The 23,804-nt window shown below is 29.5% G+C and overlaps 3 protein-coding genes across 3 annotated transcripts in view; all 3 read right to left on the bottom strand.

Moving 5' to 3' along the window:
• Window positions 1-23,804, bottom strand: part of LOC145242846 (protocadherin Fat 4-like) — an 83,804-nt gene that overhangs the window by 35,013 nt on the left and 24,987 nt on the right. The window contains exons 4-8 of the mRNA XM_080105963.1: window positions 19,616-22,058; window positions 19,481-19,502; window positions 16,870-17,111; window positions 14,169-14,173; window positions 3,512-3,596 (exon numbers count right to left, since the gene is read on the bottom strand). Of these exons, the coding sequence (XP_079962089.1) occupies window positions 3,512-3,596; window positions 14,169-14,173; window positions 16,870-17,111; window positions 19,481-19,502; window positions 19,616-22,058 (2,797 nt within the window). The remainder of the gene's footprint in view (window positions 1-3,511; window positions 3,597-14,168; window positions 14,174-16,869; window positions 17,112-19,480; window positions 19,503-19,615; window positions 22,059-23,804) is intronic.
• On the bottom strand, window positions 4,147-9,498 carry LOC145242504 (protocadherin beta-16-like). Its single transcript, XM_080105564.1, has 3 exons — window positions 6,989-9,498; window positions 6,435-6,582; window positions 4,147-5,037 (listed from the first exon to the last, which is right to left on the bottom strand). The coding sequence occupies exons 1-3, from the start codon at window positions 9,401-9,403 to the stop codon at window positions 4,595-4,597; spliced, it is 3,006 nt and encodes a 1,001-aa protein (XP_079961690.1). The 5' UTR covers window positions 9,404-9,498; the 3' UTR covers window positions 4,147-4,594.
• On the bottom strand, window positions 18,237-19,571 carry LOC145242511 (uncharacterized). The gene is made up of 2 exons (XM_080105571.1): window positions 19,361-19,571; window positions 18,237-18,809 (listed from the first exon to the last, which is right to left on the bottom strand). Exons 1-2 carry the CDS (start codon window positions 19,452-19,454, stop codon window positions 18,358-18,360), a joined length of 546 nt encoding a protein of 181 aa, XP_079961697.1. The 5' UTR covers window positions 19,455-19,571; the 3' UTR covers window positions 18,237-18,357.

The following is a 23,804-nucleotide window of genomic DNA, read 5'->3' as shown; positions in this document are numbered from 1 at the left end:
ATATCATTTTCTTCATCATTTATTCTGCACAGTAGAGTTTGTACTGAATTTATTTGTTTGCAATTGTTGTAGATTGACTTATAAGTTGCACCATCTGTCACTAGAGTTCCAGAGAGGAAAACCATCATCAATTACTGGAACTGAGGCAAAGCTTTCACCTTTAGTCTTTGCTATCCCTTGTCAAATCTGCATGGCAGTAAAGGAAAACCTTAATGTTTTTACTTTGGTGTAATAATGACTACAACTTGAAAGCAGTCAGGAATCAAGTAGCAAAAGAAAACCAAGAAAAATTATACTTTTTTCACTCGCCGAGGTGTAATATTTAACTTTGAATTTGCTTTAAATATTTATGAAGTTTATATTGTAAGCTTTAATGCGTTTTATATGAGAATTTTGTTCAATATAAAATAAATCTGCAGGTTATATATATATATATATATATATATATATATATATTAGTGGCCTGGTAAGGCCACAGGGGAGATAACCAAGCAAAAAACCCCTAAGCAAAATTCATCCCAAAGCAGCAAAACTGGAGCTGCCCTGCCAGGACATTATATATACAAATGTAGGCAAATTTGGGCATATTTTATTGGTTTGAAAATATAGCTTCTTTTTTACCAATTGTCATAAATTTTTAACCACAGAATAGTATTATAATCTTCAAAAAGCCTGCAAATTTTGATGTAGTTTCATTCCATAGAGCAAAAGATATGAGCATTTTAATATTCAATTTGCCTTTAACTATAGATAAATATATCCATAAATTTATAGATATAGATATACCGTCTTTTTTGGCAGTCTTATGAGTTCCAAATCTCAGCAACTATTAATCAGAATTTAACAAATGAAGGCTCGTTGGAAAGGTGATGACCTGAATTGTGTAGTGGGCTAAGGTTGCACATTAAGGGGATCATCTGTCATCCAAAGCCTATTTTTGGCACTTTTTTACAGCTATAAAATGTTTCAATCATAATCGTTTTGCCTATGAATTACAAAATATCTTATACATATACATATATATATATATATATATATATATATATATATATATATATATATATATATATATATATATATATATTATGATTTTTAACTTCCAGCATGTAGACAACATTACTGGATTTATGTAACAACTAATTTTAAACAATTGAGAAAAGGATATGCAATACCAATTCACATTCATACATTTTATTTAAAGAGCGTGCTAGTATATAATCACAAACAAAAATATATGATCACACAAACTTTAGCTAATTATAGATTAACACTTTGTTAGCATGTGGTTACTTTTTGTTTTTGAAAAATATTGTGTCATATGCTTTTGCATGATGCAGTGATTTATTGCTGCAGACATTATCAACATATAATTTATAGTAAAAATATTATCGTTGTTGCATTAAGAGTCATTGTGATAATGTATGTAGTGTATGGGGTAATGTTTAGAAAATGAGTAAAAGAAAAATGAATTAATTGCAAAAATATGATGAACGGTTCACTTCGATACTATTCTGAATAAGCATTTAGTATACACTTATGTTGTAACAAACAAGAAAAAAATTTGACTGCTTTTGTGCAGTTTTTAATGTGATATTTAAATACAAAGAAAGATACAGCCACCCAAGCAATGAGCATTTGATTAAGCACCTAAACCTGTACTTATGACTATTTGAATAAGTCTTATTTGGCAATGATTTTACTTTGCTATAATTGGCAGTGCATAACGTGCTCGCAAATAATAATGATTAAAAATTATATATAATTCTGACTATGAAATATCCATGAAGATAAATGGATTTTGTATTTCATTTCCAAATATGGAATGACTGGTCTATATTTCTTATATAGAAATGCTTCTAATTATGTGGAACTTATGCCAGAGAAATTGGAAATCATACAATTGCATATTACCACTGTTTTAAGTGGTAATATGCAATTGTATCATTTCAGATCAGAATCATTTTTTTTTCTAAATAAACTTTTAAAAGCAAATGACATTTGATGTGCCAGAGATCTGTCCATAAAAAATCAGTTGTAGAAAAGTATTATCCAAATGCTGAAGCGTTGAAAGAAACTATTAAAGAAGTGTAGATGAAATGTTTGTTGACCATTTCAACTGGTTAATCCTTAGGATGCCTAACTGTATCCAAGAATTGATCAAGAATAAAGGAGGGCATGCAAAACACTGACATTTTGAACTTATTAACTTTTATTTGAATTTTGAGATTTACAAAATTCTAAGTAAAATAAACTCATTTTATTTTTACTTTTTGTTTAGTTTACATTTTTAACTCTGACATAATAATATTGCAACTTGCTCTGAAACTTGACTGTAATTTAAATTAAATCAAAAAATCTTATAAAAAGAAACAAACTATTGTTAAAAAATTTATAATGAAAATAAAATTCAAATAAAAACATTTAATAGTTGTTACCTTTGCAATGGTTAAAATGGTAAAAATTGGTATTACAGTAAAAAAAATTTCTTTTCATTTTTTTTTTATTAAAAATATATCAAATTGTTTTCCTTATTCATTTGTATTTATCTACTACAATATTAAAGATTGCAATTCATTAATAACATGATATACCTAAAGCAGTCAAGATATTCACTATTTTGATAATTAAATGTGAAGAAAAATGTAAGTATAAAAAAGTTCATTGTGAAAAGGAAACAATTATGAATGTATTTTATATTTTTATGTTTTTTTATTAAAAATTATATTCAAATCTAATTGAATATGTTTGGTTCAATAAATGGAAAATAATAGTATACTGAAATATACCTACATGATTAGTTATTGATTATTAATATATGATCTCCCTCAGATAAAATTGATCATAATATTTTAATCCAGTTTATGGATCATTATTTTATTATTTATTTACTTAGATAATTTTTTTTATTGAATCACAGGTAAAACTGAAAAAAAAAAAAGAAAATGTTTCCTGGTGTTAGGAACAAACATATACTGCATATAATTTGGAAAATTATGTATTTTTTGACTTCTAAAAAATATACTTAAGAATAATATAAATCCAGGAAATTGCAGATGAATAAAGTCCCTAAAATTATCAAGTAAAAAATTATTCAAATTTTAATTTCTTAGAGATTCGTTTATATGGAAAATGTTGATTTGTATTTTTAATATTAAATTGAATTAAATGAATTCATCTTATATTGGAATTACTTAATGAGATTTTTAATAGAAAAATGAAACTATAAAGAGAATATTTATAAAATTACAAAAATTATTGGATTATAATGATTTTATAAATTGTTAGAATATTTTAATATGTTACAATATTTTTATTTAACAAAGAAATAACAATTGCATGACTCAATCGTTTTGTGTGTGCAATAGTGATTTTTTAATAGTAAAAAGTTTGTATGCAAGAAAACTGATTGAATTTGTAAAAAAAAGTATATTTAATATTGTTAAGCTATCACAAAAACAGTTAGCTATAAACAAGCATAGAATATTAAATTAAAATTTTAATATCAACTAACCTTCAATGTGGTATCAATGAAGCAGAAATGTATGCCGTGACAAGATGCATATGTATCCTGGTGTATAGCTCTGCTGCTGCTGCTGCTATTGTATAAAGACAATGTTAGCCTCCTTTTGGGTAAATGCTTGTATGTGTGTACATGTATATGTTACAGTGTGTGTGTTTATGTGTGGATGTGGGAGAGTGTTCATTTGTGAAAGAGAAAGAAAGAAGGCCATAGTCCTATCAAGTCTGTCGTATTCATCATGGCGGCTAGAGCCACTGATTTTGACAAAGCCTAAAAATGTTAAGAAAGAGAAAGGCAAGTATTCTGCTCTCTTATACAACAACAATGACTTGCACTAAATTTAAATCTTCATTTAGACAAAGAGTAAAAGATTTCTACATCAGAAAACAAAAAATATATTCAAAGTTTGTGCACAGACACTGTTTTGGAAATATTTGTAATTCACAAGAATGGCATGATGTTTAAATATACATATTTCTTTAATATCCTATCAGGATTTCTTTGTTTTCATTAACTATTTGAAAATGCACTCTATGCATGTGATATTGCAAAATGCAAATGACATAATAATTATCACCGATAAACACTAGTAATCTTTTCTATGTGTTTCCTTGCAAATCCATGGATTTTTTTTTTAAATCAAAATATGCTTAATTTGTTTCTTTAGATACTTTAGTCTAACAACCTCAACTAATGTTTGTATTTTATTTCAAAAAATTGTTTTCAGTTTTTCCCTTTATTAGAGAAAATGTTTTAATTTGCTCAATATAATAATTAATTCAAGTATTATATTGATCTAAATTATCATATATGCTTACAAATAATTGCTATAAATTAAAATAATTTATGTTTATATGTTTACTGGATGTATGGATCTTGGTGATTCTGATAAAATATAAAAATGTCAATTCTAAGAAATTATGAGAAACAAATTGTTTTTACATATTTAAAATGAATCTTTAAATACATTATTGATCTAAATTATCAAATATATGTTCACAAATAATTGCTAGTGATTGAAAGAAAGTTGATTGAATTGTTTTTTGTTCTTTTTGTTTTGTTTTGTTTTTTTACTTAGTGAATAGACCTTGGTGATTCTGGAAACGACTCTTGCGCAATATTTAGTGAATGAGATGTATTTTCTTGTAATATTTGTGATTGTTGTATTGACTGCTCTAAATCTAAACTTTGTCCGCTTCTTTCTTCTTCCTGTGTATTTTCTACTGCTGCTTGTTCTTGTGTTTGTTCTTGTTGAGGTTCACACGTAACATTGTCTGCTTCTGTATTGTTCAGCTGTAACTGCGTGTCAGAAGTGCATCTATCCACTGCAGTCTTCTTCAAGCTACCCCACTGCCTATAGTCAGAGTTAGGATCAGCATCTGCCTTATACATCCGTCTTGGAAGAGTCCTTGTATCTCCAGGAGACATGAATGTCTGTAATGAAGGTTTCATATCTGTGTATTCCTCATGAATATTCTCTGATGAATGTGGTTCATAGTAATCAGATGCGTCAGATGCTGAAATGAATACAAAATAAAATAGTTATCACAAAAACTTTTTATCTCTTTTCACTCTTAAGAGACAGTGAATACCTCCTGTAAATGTTTTTGCATCAGGTGTCTATTTTAAAGCGAGGGTTGAGCAATCTCCAAATGCATTTTCTTAACCAGCATTACTTGAATCTAGTGATAATGAAAATTTTAGGACAATTGAAAAGAATGCTGGTATGAGCAAAGAAAGACCAATGATATTTCAGAGATTTCTTTTCCTAGACAAGTTGGGCATCCACAAAGCTTGAGAGTCTAGTTTACTCTACTATTTAATGAAGTTGGCAAAATTTTCCAATCTCGCAATGGAGAAAAAGAAAGAATCACACATTTAACAATATATATTTATCATACTACTTAAGAAAAGTTCAAAACATGAATTGAAGCTATCTGTAAGAGGCTTGTTTTTGTCATTTATTTCCTACAATAATATTTTACAGCAGAAGTATTCATGGAGAAGCATTATTAAAATATATTTTTAAATCTAAATCGACAAAAACAATCTACATATGAACTAAAAAGAACAAAACAAAATGCTTTTTAAACAAATACAACGATATTCTTTGTCATGTTTTTAAAATAACAGCATTTCTCTACTACTTTTCATGATTTCATATTTGATTGAAAATGTCATTTTAAATTTCAACTTTTGGAAAAATTGTGTGACTTTAAATAATCAAGAACTCTTTGGGATTTCTTTCTACCAATCTTACCAAGGTGTATATATACCATGGTAAGATATATATATATATATATATACACACACACACACACACACACACACTAGCAGTTCAGCCCGGCTTTGCTCAGGCCCTATGTACTGTTCATAACTTTATATGCATATGTATATATAAAAAAGTTTGACTTATGTCCAGGTAACCTACATCTAAAATTCCAAGTGTTTAAATCCAAAATTGCCAGAGGAGTTTGATAGAATCTGCAAAAGTAAACTCTTTCAACTTTGACCTCTTGGTAGCCAAATTTTGGTCCCAAAACTGATTAAAAAGCTTGCTGCATGTCTGAATACCTTTTATGTAAAATTTCAAATGTTTAGACCCCAAATTGGCTGAATAGTTTTCTAGAGACAGCAAAGGTCAAATCTTTTGAACTTTGACCCATTGGCAGCCAAATGTTTGGTCAAAAACATATTAAAAAGCTTTCTCTGTGTCTGAATACACTTTATTGGTTTCTTTTTATTTTATTTTTTTATAATTGATTTTTTTATTAGTTTATTTTTATTTATAATTTTATCCTGTAATTTTAATGAGATTATTATTTATTTATTTATTTTTGCCTAATTTTTCAAAGAATTATTTTTAAAAGCTTTCGGAATTAGAAAATTAATTCACTACATTCATGCAACTTACCAGACACATTTTGACAATGGTTTGCATATCTTTCTGCATAAGGATCTTCTTGTTCTCGTTGAGAAGATGGTTCCGTGTCAGGATGACAGCCAGGCGTCATGTGATTCCTCTCTTCATGTCTCTTACCACCAGTTGCACCTCGGATTTCCTTTTAGCATGGAACAGCAGAAAAATGGTATGACAAATATATATAATGGTTGCATTCCTGTTAATCGATCTTTTAAATGATTTTAAAAAGTGCAATTACTAATGATTACTTGTCTAATAATAAATTTATACGTCTATCAATAATTTCTCAAAATTTCAGTGACAGGTACAATTATCTTGACTACCATTGAGTAAAAATCAACTGCATTCACTACTATGTTTCTTACATTCCGAAGGGGTGCAGTTTCTTCTATTTTGTCCTGTTAAGTAATAAATAATATGCTTAGAAGTTTTATACTTATTTGCTTTTACATAATTCACAACACATTTATTTACTGTGATAAAATAAGTTTTATAGGTATTATGTACAAACTATTTGAATTAAAAATAAATCAATGAGTACTTACCTCATAGATAACCTCAGTTGCTGTCTGCACTTTAATTCCCAGAGCAGAACTTCTACGTCCATCACTTAAGCCATCTGCACGATGTTGTGGCCTTCTGCCTCTTCCCGGTAGAGTTCTACAAAGCACATCTTGTTCTGCTCGCACAGCAACAGACACACCAGACCAATAAGTAGTCTGGTAAGACGGATGCATTGCATGTGCCTGTTCGGGATAATATTTGCTGGAAGAGTCAGCCAATGGATGTGCTTGTGCAACACTTCTGGTATCAATGCAACGAAGGATGCAGATGGAAATTGCAGCAGTAATTGGTATAGCAACGGTGACTGCAACCAACACAATGACAATGAGTAAATACTGGTGGATCTTGATATCAGTGTGCGTATAGGCAGCATTTAAGATATCTGCGGTATTGTTACTAACTGTCAATGTCAAAAAGACTGATGTCTTTGCAGATAAAACTGGACTACCACTATCCTTGACCATAAACTGCAGGTGATAGGAGCCAGCATCTTGATGGCCAAGTAAGCGAGTGAAAGACAACAATCCAGTATAATGATTGATGGCAAACAACTGTTTATCGTTGCCTGCAGTTATTTCATATTTAAGAAATGCATTCTCTTGACTGTCACTGTCGGCAGCCTTGAGAAGAGTGATGTTCTTTGTATGATGTGGATGATATTTGACATCGAGATTGAAAGGATTCACACTGGGAAAGGTAAAATATGGAGCATTATCATTTTTATCTTCAATCTGCACAATGACATTGACGCTATTATCAAGTGGAGGGTTTCCATTATCTTTCACTAAAACGTTGAATTTATAAATGTCTTTGAACTCATGGTCAAGAGACATGATTGTTGAAATCAAGCCATCACTGGTTATCTTGAAAGGTAGGAAGTCTTCATTTTTCGTAAGCAAAGAATATGTGAGTCTACTGCCAGCTCCCAGATCAGGATCAGTGGCATTGATAGAACCAACTGACGTCTTTGGACTTTCATTCTCAAACACAGAGAATTTAAATGTATCTTTTGTAAATTGTGGTCTTACATCATTGACATCTTTGACTTTGATGGAGAACTTGCTATCACTGTGTTGTGGAGGAGATCCTTCATCTTTGCAGCTGATTGTAACATCATGGTGCTCTTGCATTTCTCTGTCAACTTTGTGTTTCAATGTCACTTTGTATTCTTTGGATCTTAATTTTTGTAAACGAAATTTATCATGGTGCAACTCACAATTAACCTGTCCATTTTGTCCAGCATCAGGGTCAGTTACTTTAACATAAGCAATAAAACTACCAATTTCAACATCTTCAAGTATAGTAGCTGTGTTATCTGTTGCTTCAGACATAAAAGTGACGTATATATTTGGAGGTCTGTTCTGTGCATTTATTATATGAATTAAAATGACTGCCGAGCCTCTTAGTGGCGGGTGACCGCCATCCATTCCTCCAACAAACAATTTAAATATGTTATTTTTATTTGAAATTTTTTTCTTAAGAAAAACCTGTCCATTTATTTTATTTAACTCAAAATAATCTTTCACTATATCCAACGTCTGTGATCTTATATAATAAGATACATTTCCATTTTTTCCTGTGTCTAAATCTGTTGCAGATATTGTTGCAATAGGTTTGTCTCCATAGAATTTGTTTTCAATTGATATATTATATATATCTTTGGTAAATACTGGTGGGTTGTCATTCAGATCACTTACAAAGATACGAACATGCAGAATAGTTTGCTTTGGGGGTGACCCTCCGTCCTTTGCTATTATTTGTAAATTGTACTTATCTTTCTTTTCCCGATCAAGTTTTTCTTCAACAGAAATACTTAATTCAGGGGGACCATATGGAGTGGTCAGAATAGACAATGAGAAATGGTCATTATTTTCCCTGTTCATTTCATAATGTATTTTGGAGTTAATCATACCAACATCCTTATCAATTGCATTTGGAATTGGGTTCTTAAATCCTTTACTAACTCCTTCTACAAATTCCAGTTGTATTTCCTTCTCTGGAAATTGTGGTTTATTATCATTGACATCATTTATAATTATCTTTACTTTAATAATCTTCATGAAGGTCTTATCTTGCCGTACAGCCACGTCCACCATTTGGAAACATTCTTTATTGTAGGTACAAAGCGATTCAGCATCCAATGTTTGTGAAGTGAAGAGTTTCCCTTTCTTCTCAGAGACATGGAACAATTGTGAAGATCCAGTACTTCCTTGTCGTAGTTGATTGAACGTGATCAATCGTCTGTTTTCCAATGAGACATCATTCATGACGTGTGAGTCAGCAGCAATGTCCCCCAGGTATGTACCCGGACTCTTACCCTCATCTACATTATATGTTAGGTCAGCACCGAGACAAAATGGTGAAACATAAAAGAGGAGGTAAATTGTTATCCTCATATCTGCCTCTATTAATATTCTGTGAATCCGTTGAAATTTAATTCGATTCTGAAATGGAAATAAGTCATTCAGTTATTTTTGTTTTATCTGTTTTCAATATAATCATACATTTTTTGTTTTCATGAGACAATTTTATTTTGATTCTTTGTTACTTTTAAGTAGAAAGTTTGACACATATTTAGAATTACACTTAGTTATAAAAAAACAAAAATACACACAAAAAAAATCTTTATGATGTCACAGAACAAGGACATTATATTCCAAAAATCATGTAAATTGATCAGGTATTTTATTTTTTATTTAAGAAAATTAAATTATGATTTTTAGCGATTAAGTATTTCTGACACACATTTAGAATGGAAAAATGGATAAATCTTAATTCAGCCTAAAAAAATATGGTGCATACTGGCCGTCCGATCCGGCTTTTTGTTTTTAAAATAAGTGTAATTCTTAATAAGAAACAAAAGTTTCACCATTATTTACTGTAATGCACATACATTGATATTCAAATGTTTTATACCATTTTGTACGCACTGTATCCGCATAATTCATTAACTTATCAGAAATTTCACTTTTTTATAACATTTAGTGTAAATAAAATGGGATGATTATTCAGTGGTATTAAGTTTTTGCAAATTAAAAAGAAGATAAATGTTATTTCATTTTAAAATACCATAACATATTCTGTCTTAAATTATTCTGATTGAAAAAGAATCTGCATAAATGAAGTTGATTTTAGCTAATTTTTATTTTCACTAATATTTGTGAAATATCGAATAACAGTAGAAATTCCCTGGAATAAAGATTTTTTTAGAACAATCCTATATTTCTCATAAGTTTGTATGCAGTTAGATATATATGTGTATTTGTGTGTGTGTAATATATATATATATATATATATATATATATATATATATATATATATATATATATACTAGCAGGGAGACACAATGTTGCCCGGGATTGAATAAGGATCAACCAATGTTTCATACTTCTAATACTTTTGTTGTCACTGGAATCAATGAAATCACTCATTTTTCAATTAAATTGATTGATTGCCTGCTTTAGTAGAAGACCCGCCATGGTGCACTGGGAGGAAGCTTCACATGTTTCTTCACAGTCACTTATACATTGTAGTCTACATTGCACTAAATAACTTACAATTGAATTTATAAAATTATTTTATATAATGGCTTGAATTAAAAATGCAAGAGTCAAGTATAATTGTTCAATTGTGATTTAAATAGAAACATTTATTGCAAACGCTCTCCTGTCTTATCAGATATTATACACCAGGCCCTTCTGTTTGTTCATTGATAAAACTTCTCAAATGCCCTTACAATGTTAGCCTGTATAAGGGTGTTAACTTTGGTCAAAATTGGATCGTTCCTTGTTTAATCAGATTTTTTTTGATTATCGATTTTCGATACTTATCAGAGGCATTCTGATACAAAACCTATCTAAGAATACTCTCAGACACATAAAGTACATTTGTGTGAAATTTCCCCCCAAAAAATAACAACAAAAATGAATGGCCCTTTTATATATATATATACTATATACTAAAATATGGAGACAGACTATATGTCTCTCTCCATATTTTCAAACTCTATCTCTACCGAAACTAAAAGTCGCAGAGCAGTGCTAGGGGTCACAAATGATTGGATTTTTTACAGGCCGTTCTTTTATTTGTCTTTAGCCGGTTATAATTGTTTTTAAGGGGTCAAAAATAGGTCAAAATTGAAAAAATCGTTAAACATTTTGTGCATTCATCTAAGTTTATTTTTAATTTTTAATTGGTTTATATGTGCATCACGTTGGTACGTCACCAGCTTTCAGTGCTATAGTTTCAGTTTCGATTCTAGCTGATGGCACCTAAATATTTTTTTTTAACTTTTGAAATCATGACTCTATAATAATATATACGAAATCTAGACAAATTAAAATATAATCAAGCATATTTTATGCCCAAGCAAAGCCGGGTGTGCCCCCCTCCCCCCAGCTAATATATATATAATGTCAATTTCTTTTACAAATGGAAAATATTGCAAAATTTAAATGAATAAATGATAATGTTTCTATAACTTAAAACAGTTTATGCTTATATCGTATATATACCCATTTTCAAACTCTTTCAGACCAAACTCAGTATGGTTCATTTGCATATGTATTTTCTAAAAGTTTTTAGTTTATATAATACTTTGTTTGTTCCTTTTGTTGGTTCATACGTTACGCTTTGAAAAAGGTCAAATACAACTTTTGACAACCAAACTGATTCAAAAAAGATTAAATTTGGCTTTAAAAAAGCCTATCTGTCAACTTACAACAAGAATATGAGAGTCACCTCCCTTTGATTAAGCCTCATTTTCGAATATGATTATAATAATATATGATAATTATTGTAATGGTGTGAGAAAGGAACTCGTAGTAATTTTGGTGTATAGCGATTTTTCACTGAAGGAAGAAGTCTGCAAAACGTTATGTAAAAAAAGAGAACGTTTGAAAGAAACAGGGCAAAAAAGAACAACATTGTTTGCCAAGAGGTTCAAGACTGAGGGAGTAAATTAAAGATTTCTCTTACAATTTTAGTTCTATCAAAAGAATAAACTATGTAGCACAATATTACTTTCCTAGTATTTATCAGTACTTATTAATTTCTCTTTTTTGAGTCAGTTTAAAATAGATGTTTATAGAAATATTAATAAACTCGTATTTGCTGTATGTTATTGTTTTTTCTGTCCAAAAAACTAATTTTTTGCACTATCCAGAAAAATATCAGCTTTATCAAAACATATTTGTTGATTTCTCCTTCGGTAAATTTTCACAGGTCCTACTAGTAAATTATGTAAGTAATATTATGTAATATATATTTATAATTGGCATAAACAAATACTATTGTATATCCACAATAATTTCATGTATAATACTTTTATTATAATTATTAATAAAATTAAGTGAAGATATTTTTATTAAAAAAAACAAAACAATAGTGTTTTAAACAAAAATTTAGCATTAAATTTTAAAGGGAGATAATTACATGAAATTTTTAGTGTCAAATGGTGCTGATATTGTGGAAAACAGATATTACACTTTTATCTAAGCCAAAATGCCAAGGAACTACAAAAATATTTTTGTGATACGGTACTTTTAAATAAAAGAGAAAAAAAATCTATAAATATATATATATATATATATATATAGTGTGTGTGTAAATGTATATATTTTTTATATAAATAATTTTTTATTTAATTTACTCATACCAATAATATTGAGGTGTGTGTTCACACTTCATATTTATAAAAAAAAAGAAATGTTTTTTTATGATTCATTCATATTAATAATATGAGATCTGCATAGGTTGTACCTTTATTTATTTATACACACACACATATAATGTAATGTTTCTCTTGAACTACTAAGCCGATCTGTCTGAAATTTTGAATAAATTTTTTTTATAATAATAGAATAAGTGCAACAAATTAAATATGATATCCATTCAAATCATAGTTAATGATTAATAGGAATTAGTATTTAATGCAAAAATGAGCACAAATTTAACCATATTCAGCCATCAGTTTGGCATGAAGTACTCATTCTAAATCAATGGGTTATAACTTTTGCACGTTTTTAACAGGCAAAAAGTCTTGCAACATTATCAGTTTTAACTTTTTTTTTTTTTTTTTTACAATAAAGAATTAAGAACAATTTGAAAACTTTTTTTTCTCTCCCCAAAAATTACTTTTAATCTTTTTTATTTATGCAAAAACATTTTATTAAAATTGATAAAAAAATTGATCAGATGTTAATTCTTAAAATCACTGAGTTTTGTAACATTTTTAAGCATCATAGATCTAACACACAGAATATATTTAGCCTTAACATTAAAAATATAATTTTGAATCCTTAAGACTTAATGTATATTGATGTTTTTTTTTAATTTGGGTTCAATCTATACATTGTCTAAGAATAAGCTTATCATATCAATATTTATATTGATCGCCTATGGAACACATAAAGATTTTAAATATTTTTGAAGTTCAGTAATGTCAGTTTCATCTAAATTTTGTTTTGTTTTATAAATATGAAATAAATGTTAATAATAAATATTGACACAAGATTAATTGCTGATTAAAATGACAAAAGATTGGTTTTCTTGTTAGACAACTGACTAAATAAAATTTGTTTCTATAAAAAGACGAGGAATGAGGTGATAGATTCTGAATTGAATCTGATATCCAGTAAAGATTAGTTATAAAATAATTTCATGCTCAATATATAAACAATAAAAATATCTTAAACTAAATTACTTTCATATCGATAAATTTTAATCTTAGTAACAATGATTATTATTTGGTTAATCTCATTATTATTATAATATCCATATTGACAAATAGAATGAGTATATAATATTTTGTTTTAAGAATACAAGGCAATTTATAATTCTTTAAAATGATTGAACTAAAACAGTTTTCTAAATATCTGATGATTGGATGGTTGCAATTCAGTTCAAATAATATAGATGAAAATACTGAATGCCTGAGTCAGACATTTTACATGCCGATTACAAAATACTGAATTGTTTTTTTTGGGGGGGGGGGTAAAAATAACAGATTATAACATATACATTTTTCTTGAAAAAAAAAACAGTTGAATTTACAAGAAAATAAACAACTTTTGTTAAAGCTAAAAAGGAAAATCAGTAAGCAATAAAAGATTTAAATGAGGTATAAAACAAGAGATCAGGAAGGTTTTTATGTCAACTAACCTGCACTGTTGTATTGATGAAACAGAAATGTATGAAGAGACACAAAGTGTATGTATTCTGGTGTACAGCTTTGCTGCTGCTGCTACTGCTGCTATTATATGAACACAATGTTAGCCTCCTTTTGGGCGCATGTGTGTAAGTGTATGTATGTGTTTGTTACAGTAAATGTGTGTGTATTTATGTGTGGAAGTGGGAGTGTGTTCATATATAAAGTAGAAAGAAAGAAAGCCATGGTCCTATCAAGTCTCTCCTATGCATCATGGCGTCTTGAGCTACTGATTCTAACAAAGCCTAAAAATTAAAAAAAAAGGCCAAGTATTCTCTTCTTTTTCTCTCTTTGTTTCTCTCCACAATATTAATTTTTTCCTTTTCTATTCTCGCTATATTATTCATCATAAATGTGTTTTTATATTTTCACTCAAATATTATTTTCTTTCAAATGAAAAAATATTTCATCTAAATCGTTACGTATTTGGCATTTTGTTAAAAAATGGCATTTATTTAAAATATAAAACAAATAGTAAAACGGGATTCTTTTTTTTTTTTTTTTTTTTTTTACAGTATTCCCTATGATTCCATGTTAATAATTTAATAATAGTTATTCTAAATATGATGCTTATTCATAAAATTATAGATTTATTATTTGATGCAATTAATTAGCATATTCCTACCTTTTATAAATTAAATATTTATTTAGAATTATTTATAATGAGCAAATTTCTATTATGTCTTTTTTTATTCCTATTTGCATGTAAGATGTATACGTCTAGTTGGAAATTTTCATTATTTTGTTTATAACAGAAATTTTATACATTTACCGGTCATCATCATCATCAGCAGCAGCATTATATTCGGTTTAATATCTGTTTTACATGCTGATTTAATTCTCCATTTTTCTGTGTGCATTCTGTTGTTATTTGTGGTTATTTTTGTAGACATTTACCTGTTTCATAATCTGGTTGTGAGGTATGAGAATCTAATAATCAGAAATGCATTCTGATAGGGATCAACCATTGTCTTACACATCCGCCTGGGAACAGTGCTTGTTTGGAGTAAATGTTGGAAACATAGATCCTTTAAAATATTAATCATTTTAATTTCTAATGTTTCTGATCAGAGTGGGCGTTACTGTTAAATGATGTAATTCCAACTTGCTAAGTACATTATGACAGTGATTTTTCTTTGCCAGAATGATATGAATGTCTTATGCCAAGTTGAAATGAAGGTTTCACATCAGGGTGACAAGCTGTATCTCTCTTCATGTCTGTTACCACCAGTACCACCCCTAATTTCATTTATGTTACATCAACAAATTTGAACAATTAATATTTCTTTTAATTCTAACAAGCAAAAACTCAAAATGTATATAATAAAAATGGGGAACATAATTTTGTAATAAAAATGTAAAAATGAAAGCATTCAGTGTTTGATTCTGAAATTTACAAAAATTTGATTTATGCCTCAAAAGTAATCTTAGTAATCTATAGTTGAATGTCTTGCATGAAGAATTCAGTTAATTTTTTTACAAATATTTTTAATAGCCACTTAACAACAGATGGTGAGTATATCTCAAATATTTTGATTAAAGTCCATTTCAAATTTGAGATGACAAAGATAATTCCTTGTCAATGAAAAAAAAACATTAATGTAAAATAAAATAGTAATTCTAAATCAATAATTAAAATGCAATAAATTCTATACAACTGTTAAATATAAGTAAACCAAAGATAATTTAATTATTTTGTATATTTTATGAATTAAATAATTGTAAGAATTATGTAAAAATATAAAATAATGTCATTATTATTTATGATTTATCATGTAATAATTGCAATATAATGAAAGTTATTGAATAAAAAATGTTGAATTCTCTAACTCAGATGACCAAAGTAATTGACTATACTTTAATTACAAAGGTGAAATTTCTACATTCATCATTAAAGCAATCTGCACAATATTGGGGCCTTGCCAATAGAGTTCTACAAGATCAGGTTATCTGAAGATATTGGCTTATTGAGACAAAATGCACCTAACATTGATGTTTTTTGTTTTCTACTTCCTTTTGCAAAACTTAATTATGTTCTGCAAAACCAAAAACAAAAACAACAACCCACCTTTTCCCCCTTTTCCTTCTTCCCATTTCCTCTTTCTCTTCTTATCTTCCCCACTTCCTGACTGGTTTCTTAACTTAAAATGTGCCAAACATTAATACTGTAACCCTTTTCCTTCTTCCATTGCAAAACTCATTCATGCTTCAAAGCAGAGAACAAAAACGAAAAAAAAAATCCACTATAAATCAACCAAAGCAAACACTACAAACTAATGAATGAGTATACAAAGAACTTGAAGAATAAAAACCTTCTACAAAATAACTGGATGCAACATGATTACTATTTCCAGAATAACTGGATTCAACATTAAATAAACCAAAAAGGGTTGATATGCCGTAAAACAAAATAATCAAACCAAATCTACAAAGCACACCTTGTTCTGCTCGCACAGCAACAGACACAGTCTGGTAAGACAGATGCATTGCATGTGCCTGTTCGGGATAATATTTGCTGGAAGAGTCAGCCAATGGATGTTTTATATTTATTTGCTTTTACATAATTCACAACGCATTTATTTACTGTGATAAAATAAGTTTTATAGGTATTATGTACAAACTATTTGAATTAAAAATAAATCAATGAGTACTTACCTCATAGATAACCTCAGTTGCTGTCTGCACTTTAATTCCCAGAGCAGAACTTCTACGTCCATCATTTAAGCCATCTGCACGATGTTGTGGCCTTCTGCCTCTTCCCGGTAGAGTTCTACAAAGCACATCTTGTTCTGCTCGCACAGCAACAGACACACCAGACCAATAAGTAGTCTGGTAAGACGGATGCATTGCATGTGCCTGTTCGGGATAATACTTGCTGGAAGAGTCAGCCAATGGATCTACTTGTACAAAATTGTAAATATAAATGCTTCTTTGTAATGACTTATATTAAGTACTGTTTGTAATAAGTCTATACAATTAATTGTGTTTATTAAATAATGAATTTTTAATTTAATACGACAAAGATATATAGCTATTGCAATAAAAAAGATCAAAACATAAAACTCATTTAATATTTGCATATCATATGAAAAAATTGATTAAGGATTTCAACATAATAAATTATTATTTAGTAGGGCTTAGCAGTACACATTTATGCCATCTAAAATTTTTATTAAATTCACTTACAATACTTTGCATGTTTTGTTTGCTTTTTTGTTTTTTGGTTTTTTTTTTTTTTCTTTCTTTTTTTGGTTGTTTTTTAATTTACATAAAAATCATAAAATGAAAATACTGGACAAAGGATCAGATAAAACAGTATATTGAAAACTAACCTGTACTTTTGTGTTGATGAAGGGTAAATGAATGTTGAGAAAAGCTGTTTCTTTGGTATTAACTACTTTTTCAGAACATGCACGGACGTGTGTGTGTGTGTGTGTGTGTGTGTGTGTGTGTGTGTGTGTGTGTGTGTGTGTGTGTTAAAATAGTATATATGTTTCTGTGTGGATATGAAAAAAGTTAGGAAAAAGCACCGTCCCATAAAGTTTATTTTATGCATCATGTTGCTTAGTGCCACTGATAAAGCATTCAAATGATCACAAAAAGAAAAATAAGTCTTTTCTATATTTATTCTTGCAAATACAGTTTTTTTTTTATCTATTTTGATTTTATTCTATTTTCATATATAAGTTGAAATAAAAATAAACATACAAAGTAAATAGAATCTTTAAAAGGCCATGAATATTTTACTTAAAAAGACTTGAGCTAATTGGGTTAAACTTTTGATACTCACTTATATTGGCCATAGAAAATGTGAGTAAAACTTAGTAGCAAATAAATCATTGGAAATTTGAAAAAAATCTCTGCATCAAGATTTAAATAAACACTTCTATGCTTATAAATAAACACAAAGAATTATTATAAAATTCTTCAACTAAAGTGGTCTTATATATTATTTTGATGTAGTTACTAAGTGAATAGATCTTGGTGATTCTGATGAAATATAAAAATTTTAATTCTTTGAAATTATGAGAGAAAATTTTTGCGTATTTAAAATGAATCTTTAAATACATTATTGATTTAAGATGTCAAATATATGTTCACAAATAATGGCTAGTAATTTAAAGAAAGTTGATTGAATTGTATTTATATTTTTACAGGATGTATGGATTTTGGTGATTCTGGTAAGGTCTCTTGTGCAATATTTAGTGAATGAGATGTATTTTCTTGTAATATTTGTGATTGTTGTGTTGACTGCTCTAAATCTAAACTTTGTCTGCTTCCTTCTTCTTCCTGTGTATTTTCTACTGCTGCTTCTTGTGTTTGTTCTTGTTGAGGTTCACATGTAACATTGTCTGCTTCTGTATTGTTCAGCTGTAACTGCGTGTCAGAAGTGTATCTATCCACTGCAGTCTTCTTCAGACTACCCCATTGCCTATAGTCAGAGTTAGGATTAGCATCTGCCTTATACATCCGTCTTGGAAGAGTCCTTGTATCTCCAGGAGACATAAATGTCTGTAATGAAGGTTTCATATCTGTGTATTCCTCGTGAATATTCTCTGATGAGTTTGGTTCATAGTAATCAGATGTTTCAGATGCTGAAATGAAATAATAGAATATTTGTATTTATGACTCAATTTCAACTTCTCATTAAAAACAGTGTGTGTGTGTCAAACAAATTTACAACATTCATTTACATATGTTCTAAGAATTCAACATAAACAACCATTTCATTTACGACTGTTTCTGAGACAATATTGATATTGTCTCTTCATCAGCACAGGATATAGATACTAGCATCAAGATTAGTTAACCAACAATTCAAATTGATGAGGGATTGTTGGGATATTAGAATCCATTTCCAATAGCAATGAAATCGAATAATAATAAAATAACACAAAAAATTATAGCAAAACATACACAAGATGTGTCACATACTAAAACAAAATAACAGAAAAAATTATAGCAAAACATACACAAGATGTGTCACATGCTAAAACAAAATAACACAAAAAATTATAGCAAAACATACACAAGATGTGTCACATGCTAAAACAAAATAACAGAAAAAAAAGAATTAAAAAATTTCTTTTCATATAAAAAAAAAGTATATATCATATAAAAATTATACAGAGTTTTTATAACTTACCAGAAATGTTTTGACAATGATTTGCATATCTTTCAGCGTAAGGATCTTCTTGTTGAGAAGAGGGTTCCATGTCAGGATGACAGGCAGAACCCATGCAGTTTCTGTCTTCATGTCTCTTACCACCAGTAGCACCTCGGATTTCCTTTCAATTAAAAAAAAGGTTTTACAAACAGAAATAAAAAGTAAAGTAATTTATTTTTTATAAATATATAAACCAAGAATTCTTTGTTGAAAAATACAAAATAAGGTTCCTACCTCATAGATGACTTCAGTTGCTGTCTGCACTTTAATTCCCAGAGCTGAACTTCTACGTCCATCATTTAAGCCATCTGCACGATGTTGTGGCCTTCTGCCTCTTCCCGGTAGAGTTCTACAAAGCACATCTTGTTCTGCTCGCACAGCAACAGACACACCAGACCAATAAGTAGTCTGGTAAGACGGATGCATTGCATGTGCCTGTTCGGGATAATATTTGCTGGAAGAGTCAGCCAATGGATGTGCTTGTGCAACACTTCTGGTATCAATGCAACGAAGGATGCAGATGGAAATTGCAGCAGTAATTGGTATAGCAACGGTGACTGCAACCAACACAATGACAATGAGTAAATACTGGTGGATCTTGATATCAGTGTGCGTATAGGCAGCATTTAAGATATCTGCGGTATTGTTACTAACTGTCAATGTCAAAAAGACTGATGTCTTTGCAGATAAAACTGGACTACCACTATCCTTGACCATAAACTGCAGGTGATAGGAGCCAGCATCTTGATGGCCAAGTAAGCGAGTGAAAGACAACAATCCAGTATAATGATTGATGGCAAACAACTGTTTATCGTTGCCTGCAGTTATTTCATATTTGAGAAATGCATTCTCTTGACTGTCACTGTCGGCAGCCTTGAGAAGAGTGATGTTCTTTGTATGATGTGGATGATATTTGACATCGAGATTGAAAGGATTCACACTGGGAAAGGTAAAATATGGAGCATTATCATTTTTATCTTCAATCTGCACAATGACATTGACGCTATTATCAAGTGGAGGGTTTCCATTATCTTTCACTAAAACGTTGAATTTATAAATGTCTTTGAACTCATGGTCAAGAGACATGATTGTTGAAATCAAGCCATCACTGGTTATCTTGAAAGGTAGGAAGTCTTCATTTTTCGTAAGCAAAGAATATGTGAGTCTACTGCCAGCTCCCAGATCAGGATCAGTGGCATTGATAGAACCAACTGACGTCTTTGGACTTTCATTCTCAAACACAGAGAATTTAAATGTATCTTTTGTAAATTGTGGTCTTACATCATTGACATCTTTGACTTTGATGGAGAACTTGCTATCACTGTGTTGTGGAGGAGATCCTTCATCTTTGCAGCTGATTGTAACATCATGGTGCTCTTGCATTTCTCTGTCAACTTTGTGTTTCAATGTCACTTTGTATTCTTTGGATCTTAGTTTTTGTAAACGAAATTTATCATGGTGCAACTCACAATTAACCTGTCCATTTTGTCCAGCATCAGGGTCAGTCACTTTAACATAAGCAATAAAACTACCAATTTCAACATCTTCAAGTATAGTAGCCGTGTTTTCTGTCGCTTCAGACATAAAAGTGACAAATATATTTGGAGGTCTGTTTTGCGTATTAACAACATTGACGAGAACACCTGCAAAACTGCTCATCGGAGACTCTCCTCCATCTTTGGCCGTTACGAATAATTTATAAACATTATTTTCATTTGATTGTAATTTCTGCTGCAAAAAAATTTCTCCTGTGTTTTCATTTATTTTAAAATGTTTTTTTATATCAGTTGGTGTTTGTGAACTGAAATAGTAAGAAACTTTACCATTCTCTCCAGCATCCAAATCTGTTGCAGACACAATCACAAGTGGTTTCTCTCCATATTCTTCATTTTTGATGGTTATATTATAAATATCTTGACTAAATACTGGTGAGTTATCATTTATATCAGTCACATCAACATAAATGTTTAAAACATTTTGTTTGGGCGGAATTCCACTATCTTTTGCAATCAACTGAATCACGTAAGAACCTTTCTCTTCTCGGTCCAGTTTTTCAACCACTGATATACTCAGTTTTGGTGTACCAAAAGGTGTGTTATGAACATTCAAAGAAAATGGAATTTTATTTTCTTTCTCTAGATGATATGTAATTTTTGAATTTTCCATTCCTATATCTTTATCAACTGCATTTGGTATAGCTTTTTGAAATCCTTTGCTTACACCTTCCAGGAATTCAAGACGTATTTCCTTCTTCGGAAATTCTGGTTTATTATCATTGACATCATTTATAATTATCTTTACTTTAATAATCTTCATGAAGGTCTTATCTTGCCGTACAGCCACATCCACCATTTTGAAACATTCTTTATTGTAGGTACAAAGCGATTCAGCATCCAATGTCTGCGCAGTAAAGAGTTTCCCTTTCTTCTTGGAAACATGGAACAACTGTGAGGATCCAGTACTTCCTTGTCGTAGTTGATTGAACGTGATCAATCGTCTGTTTTCCAATGAGACATCATCCATAATGTGTGAATCTGTCGCAATGTCCCCCAGGTATGTACCTGGACTTTTCCCCTCATCTACAGTGTATGTCAGGTCAGCACTGAGACCAATTTGTAATAGTTGAAATGAAACACATAAAACAATGAACATGGTGAGGTTCTTCTGTTTTTTTTCACTGAAATATTAAGAGAATTAAAATATTAATATTCATGGAATAATTAAAAACACATTTTTTTTTTTACATTTGAGAAAAGTTTCAAAATTTGTAGATGCTTTTTAGAAATGTGGTTACATCCAAAATATAACCATGTGTCCTAAATAAGTTCTACAATCATCATATATGCATTTTTCATTCTTCCAATATAATTTAATTTTCTATTTGTTGCTTGATTAAACTATTTCTATTTTGTTGTTAATAACTTTTCACCTGTTATGTTTTAGTACACCCCAAAATGACAACATTGTCATGTTTTTAAACTCATCTTTAATTAACATCTATTACAAACATCTGTTCAGTATACTGATACAAACATTACATATAACTATGCAGTAAATGTTTTATAATGATATATTTTAGAAATATTTATATTAAATTGATTTTTATTTATAACACATAGCTTGAAAACATCTTTTAATTATTTGATTTATATTTTGAAGGTTTTTGTTCAAAATGCTTTTAAACTGTTGTTCCAAAGTTGACACTAATTCTTTAATCAATGTAACATTTTAAAATCTTTAACAAAGTTTTACTCCATGTTCCAAGATCGAAATCCATTGTGATGATGAAACCATTTAAAAACTTTATTTTGCTGTTGATCACTTTTATGGTCATCCTCTCCACACCCTACTTGATGCATTTTGCTGACAGTAATATGCACGTTAAATAGATTCTCTTTTACAGAACTTTCATCATTTGTATTTTACAAAAATCATCGGCAAATGAACATCCCTCAATACTCTACTTATTGCATTCTACTTGACCCAAAAATGTAAGAAAATATTCCAAACGTTTTTTTTTTCTATCTTTCACAATATTTTTATTATTCACTCAATCTATTCCATGTTAACATCATCAATCTTCACCTTAATCTCACTCTTGCTTCATCATCTATGGTCATGTATTACTAGAATGGTGTAATTTGAATAATGGATTTAAAAATCGTTGCATTAGATGAATTCAGTACATTTAAAATATCACAATGTTTATAAGATTTTACTTTGTTGTTATATACATAATCTTTGGTCGTCTTCAGATGTCCATTTTGTATTAATCATTAATCTTAAACATAGAGAGAGAGTGAGAGTTCCTATTTTTTTCATCAAGGATTTCATTAAATACACTTTAAAAAATTTTTTTTTTTTTACAAATGCTTATATTGACTTTGGTATATATCCAGTACAAATACTCATTCAAAGATGTTCTAAAGTAAATTTTACCTAGGCATGGTGAGTTCAATCCTCGCTGACAAAACTATAAAAAAAATAAAGCTAATAAAGTGATATAAGATATCTAAGTATGTAGGGGGGGGGCATCAAATGCAGATGTAATACATTAAATAAATTAAAGATTCCCTGAAGTTTACCAACTAAACGGCATCTGAAGAGGATCACAGGGTACAATGACTAAAACAAATATGATGACAGTAACAATCTAAATGATTTAAAAAAAAATAAAAATCCTTTCAAATTTATCAGTGTAAACTTAAAGGTAAGAAGTAGAATATAGAATGAATTTAACTGAATTAGTGCAGAAAGCACAGATTTTTGTGACCACCTCTTTGTACTGCTATTACTTTTGATTAAAGTACTAAGTATGTGTTAATATTAGTAGAGGCTACAATGTAATCTTTTTTTTTTCATTGATTTTGAAATGATCCAAAATATTAAAATAGTTATAAATATATTAATAAATTATCAATAA

This window comes from Euprymna scolopes, chromosome 21 (genome assembly GCF_053919585.1).
Source record: "Euprymna scolopes isolate OS-2025 chromosome 21, ASM5391958v1, whole genome shotgun sequence".
In the NCBI taxonomy this organism is placed as follows: domain Eukaryota; kingdom Metazoa; phylum Mollusca; class Cephalopoda; order Sepiida; family Sepiolidae; genus Euprymna; species Euprymna scolopes.
The sequence above is the reverse complement of the archived record's forward strand: the minus strand, read 5'-3'. Positions and strand labels throughout refer to the sequence as shown.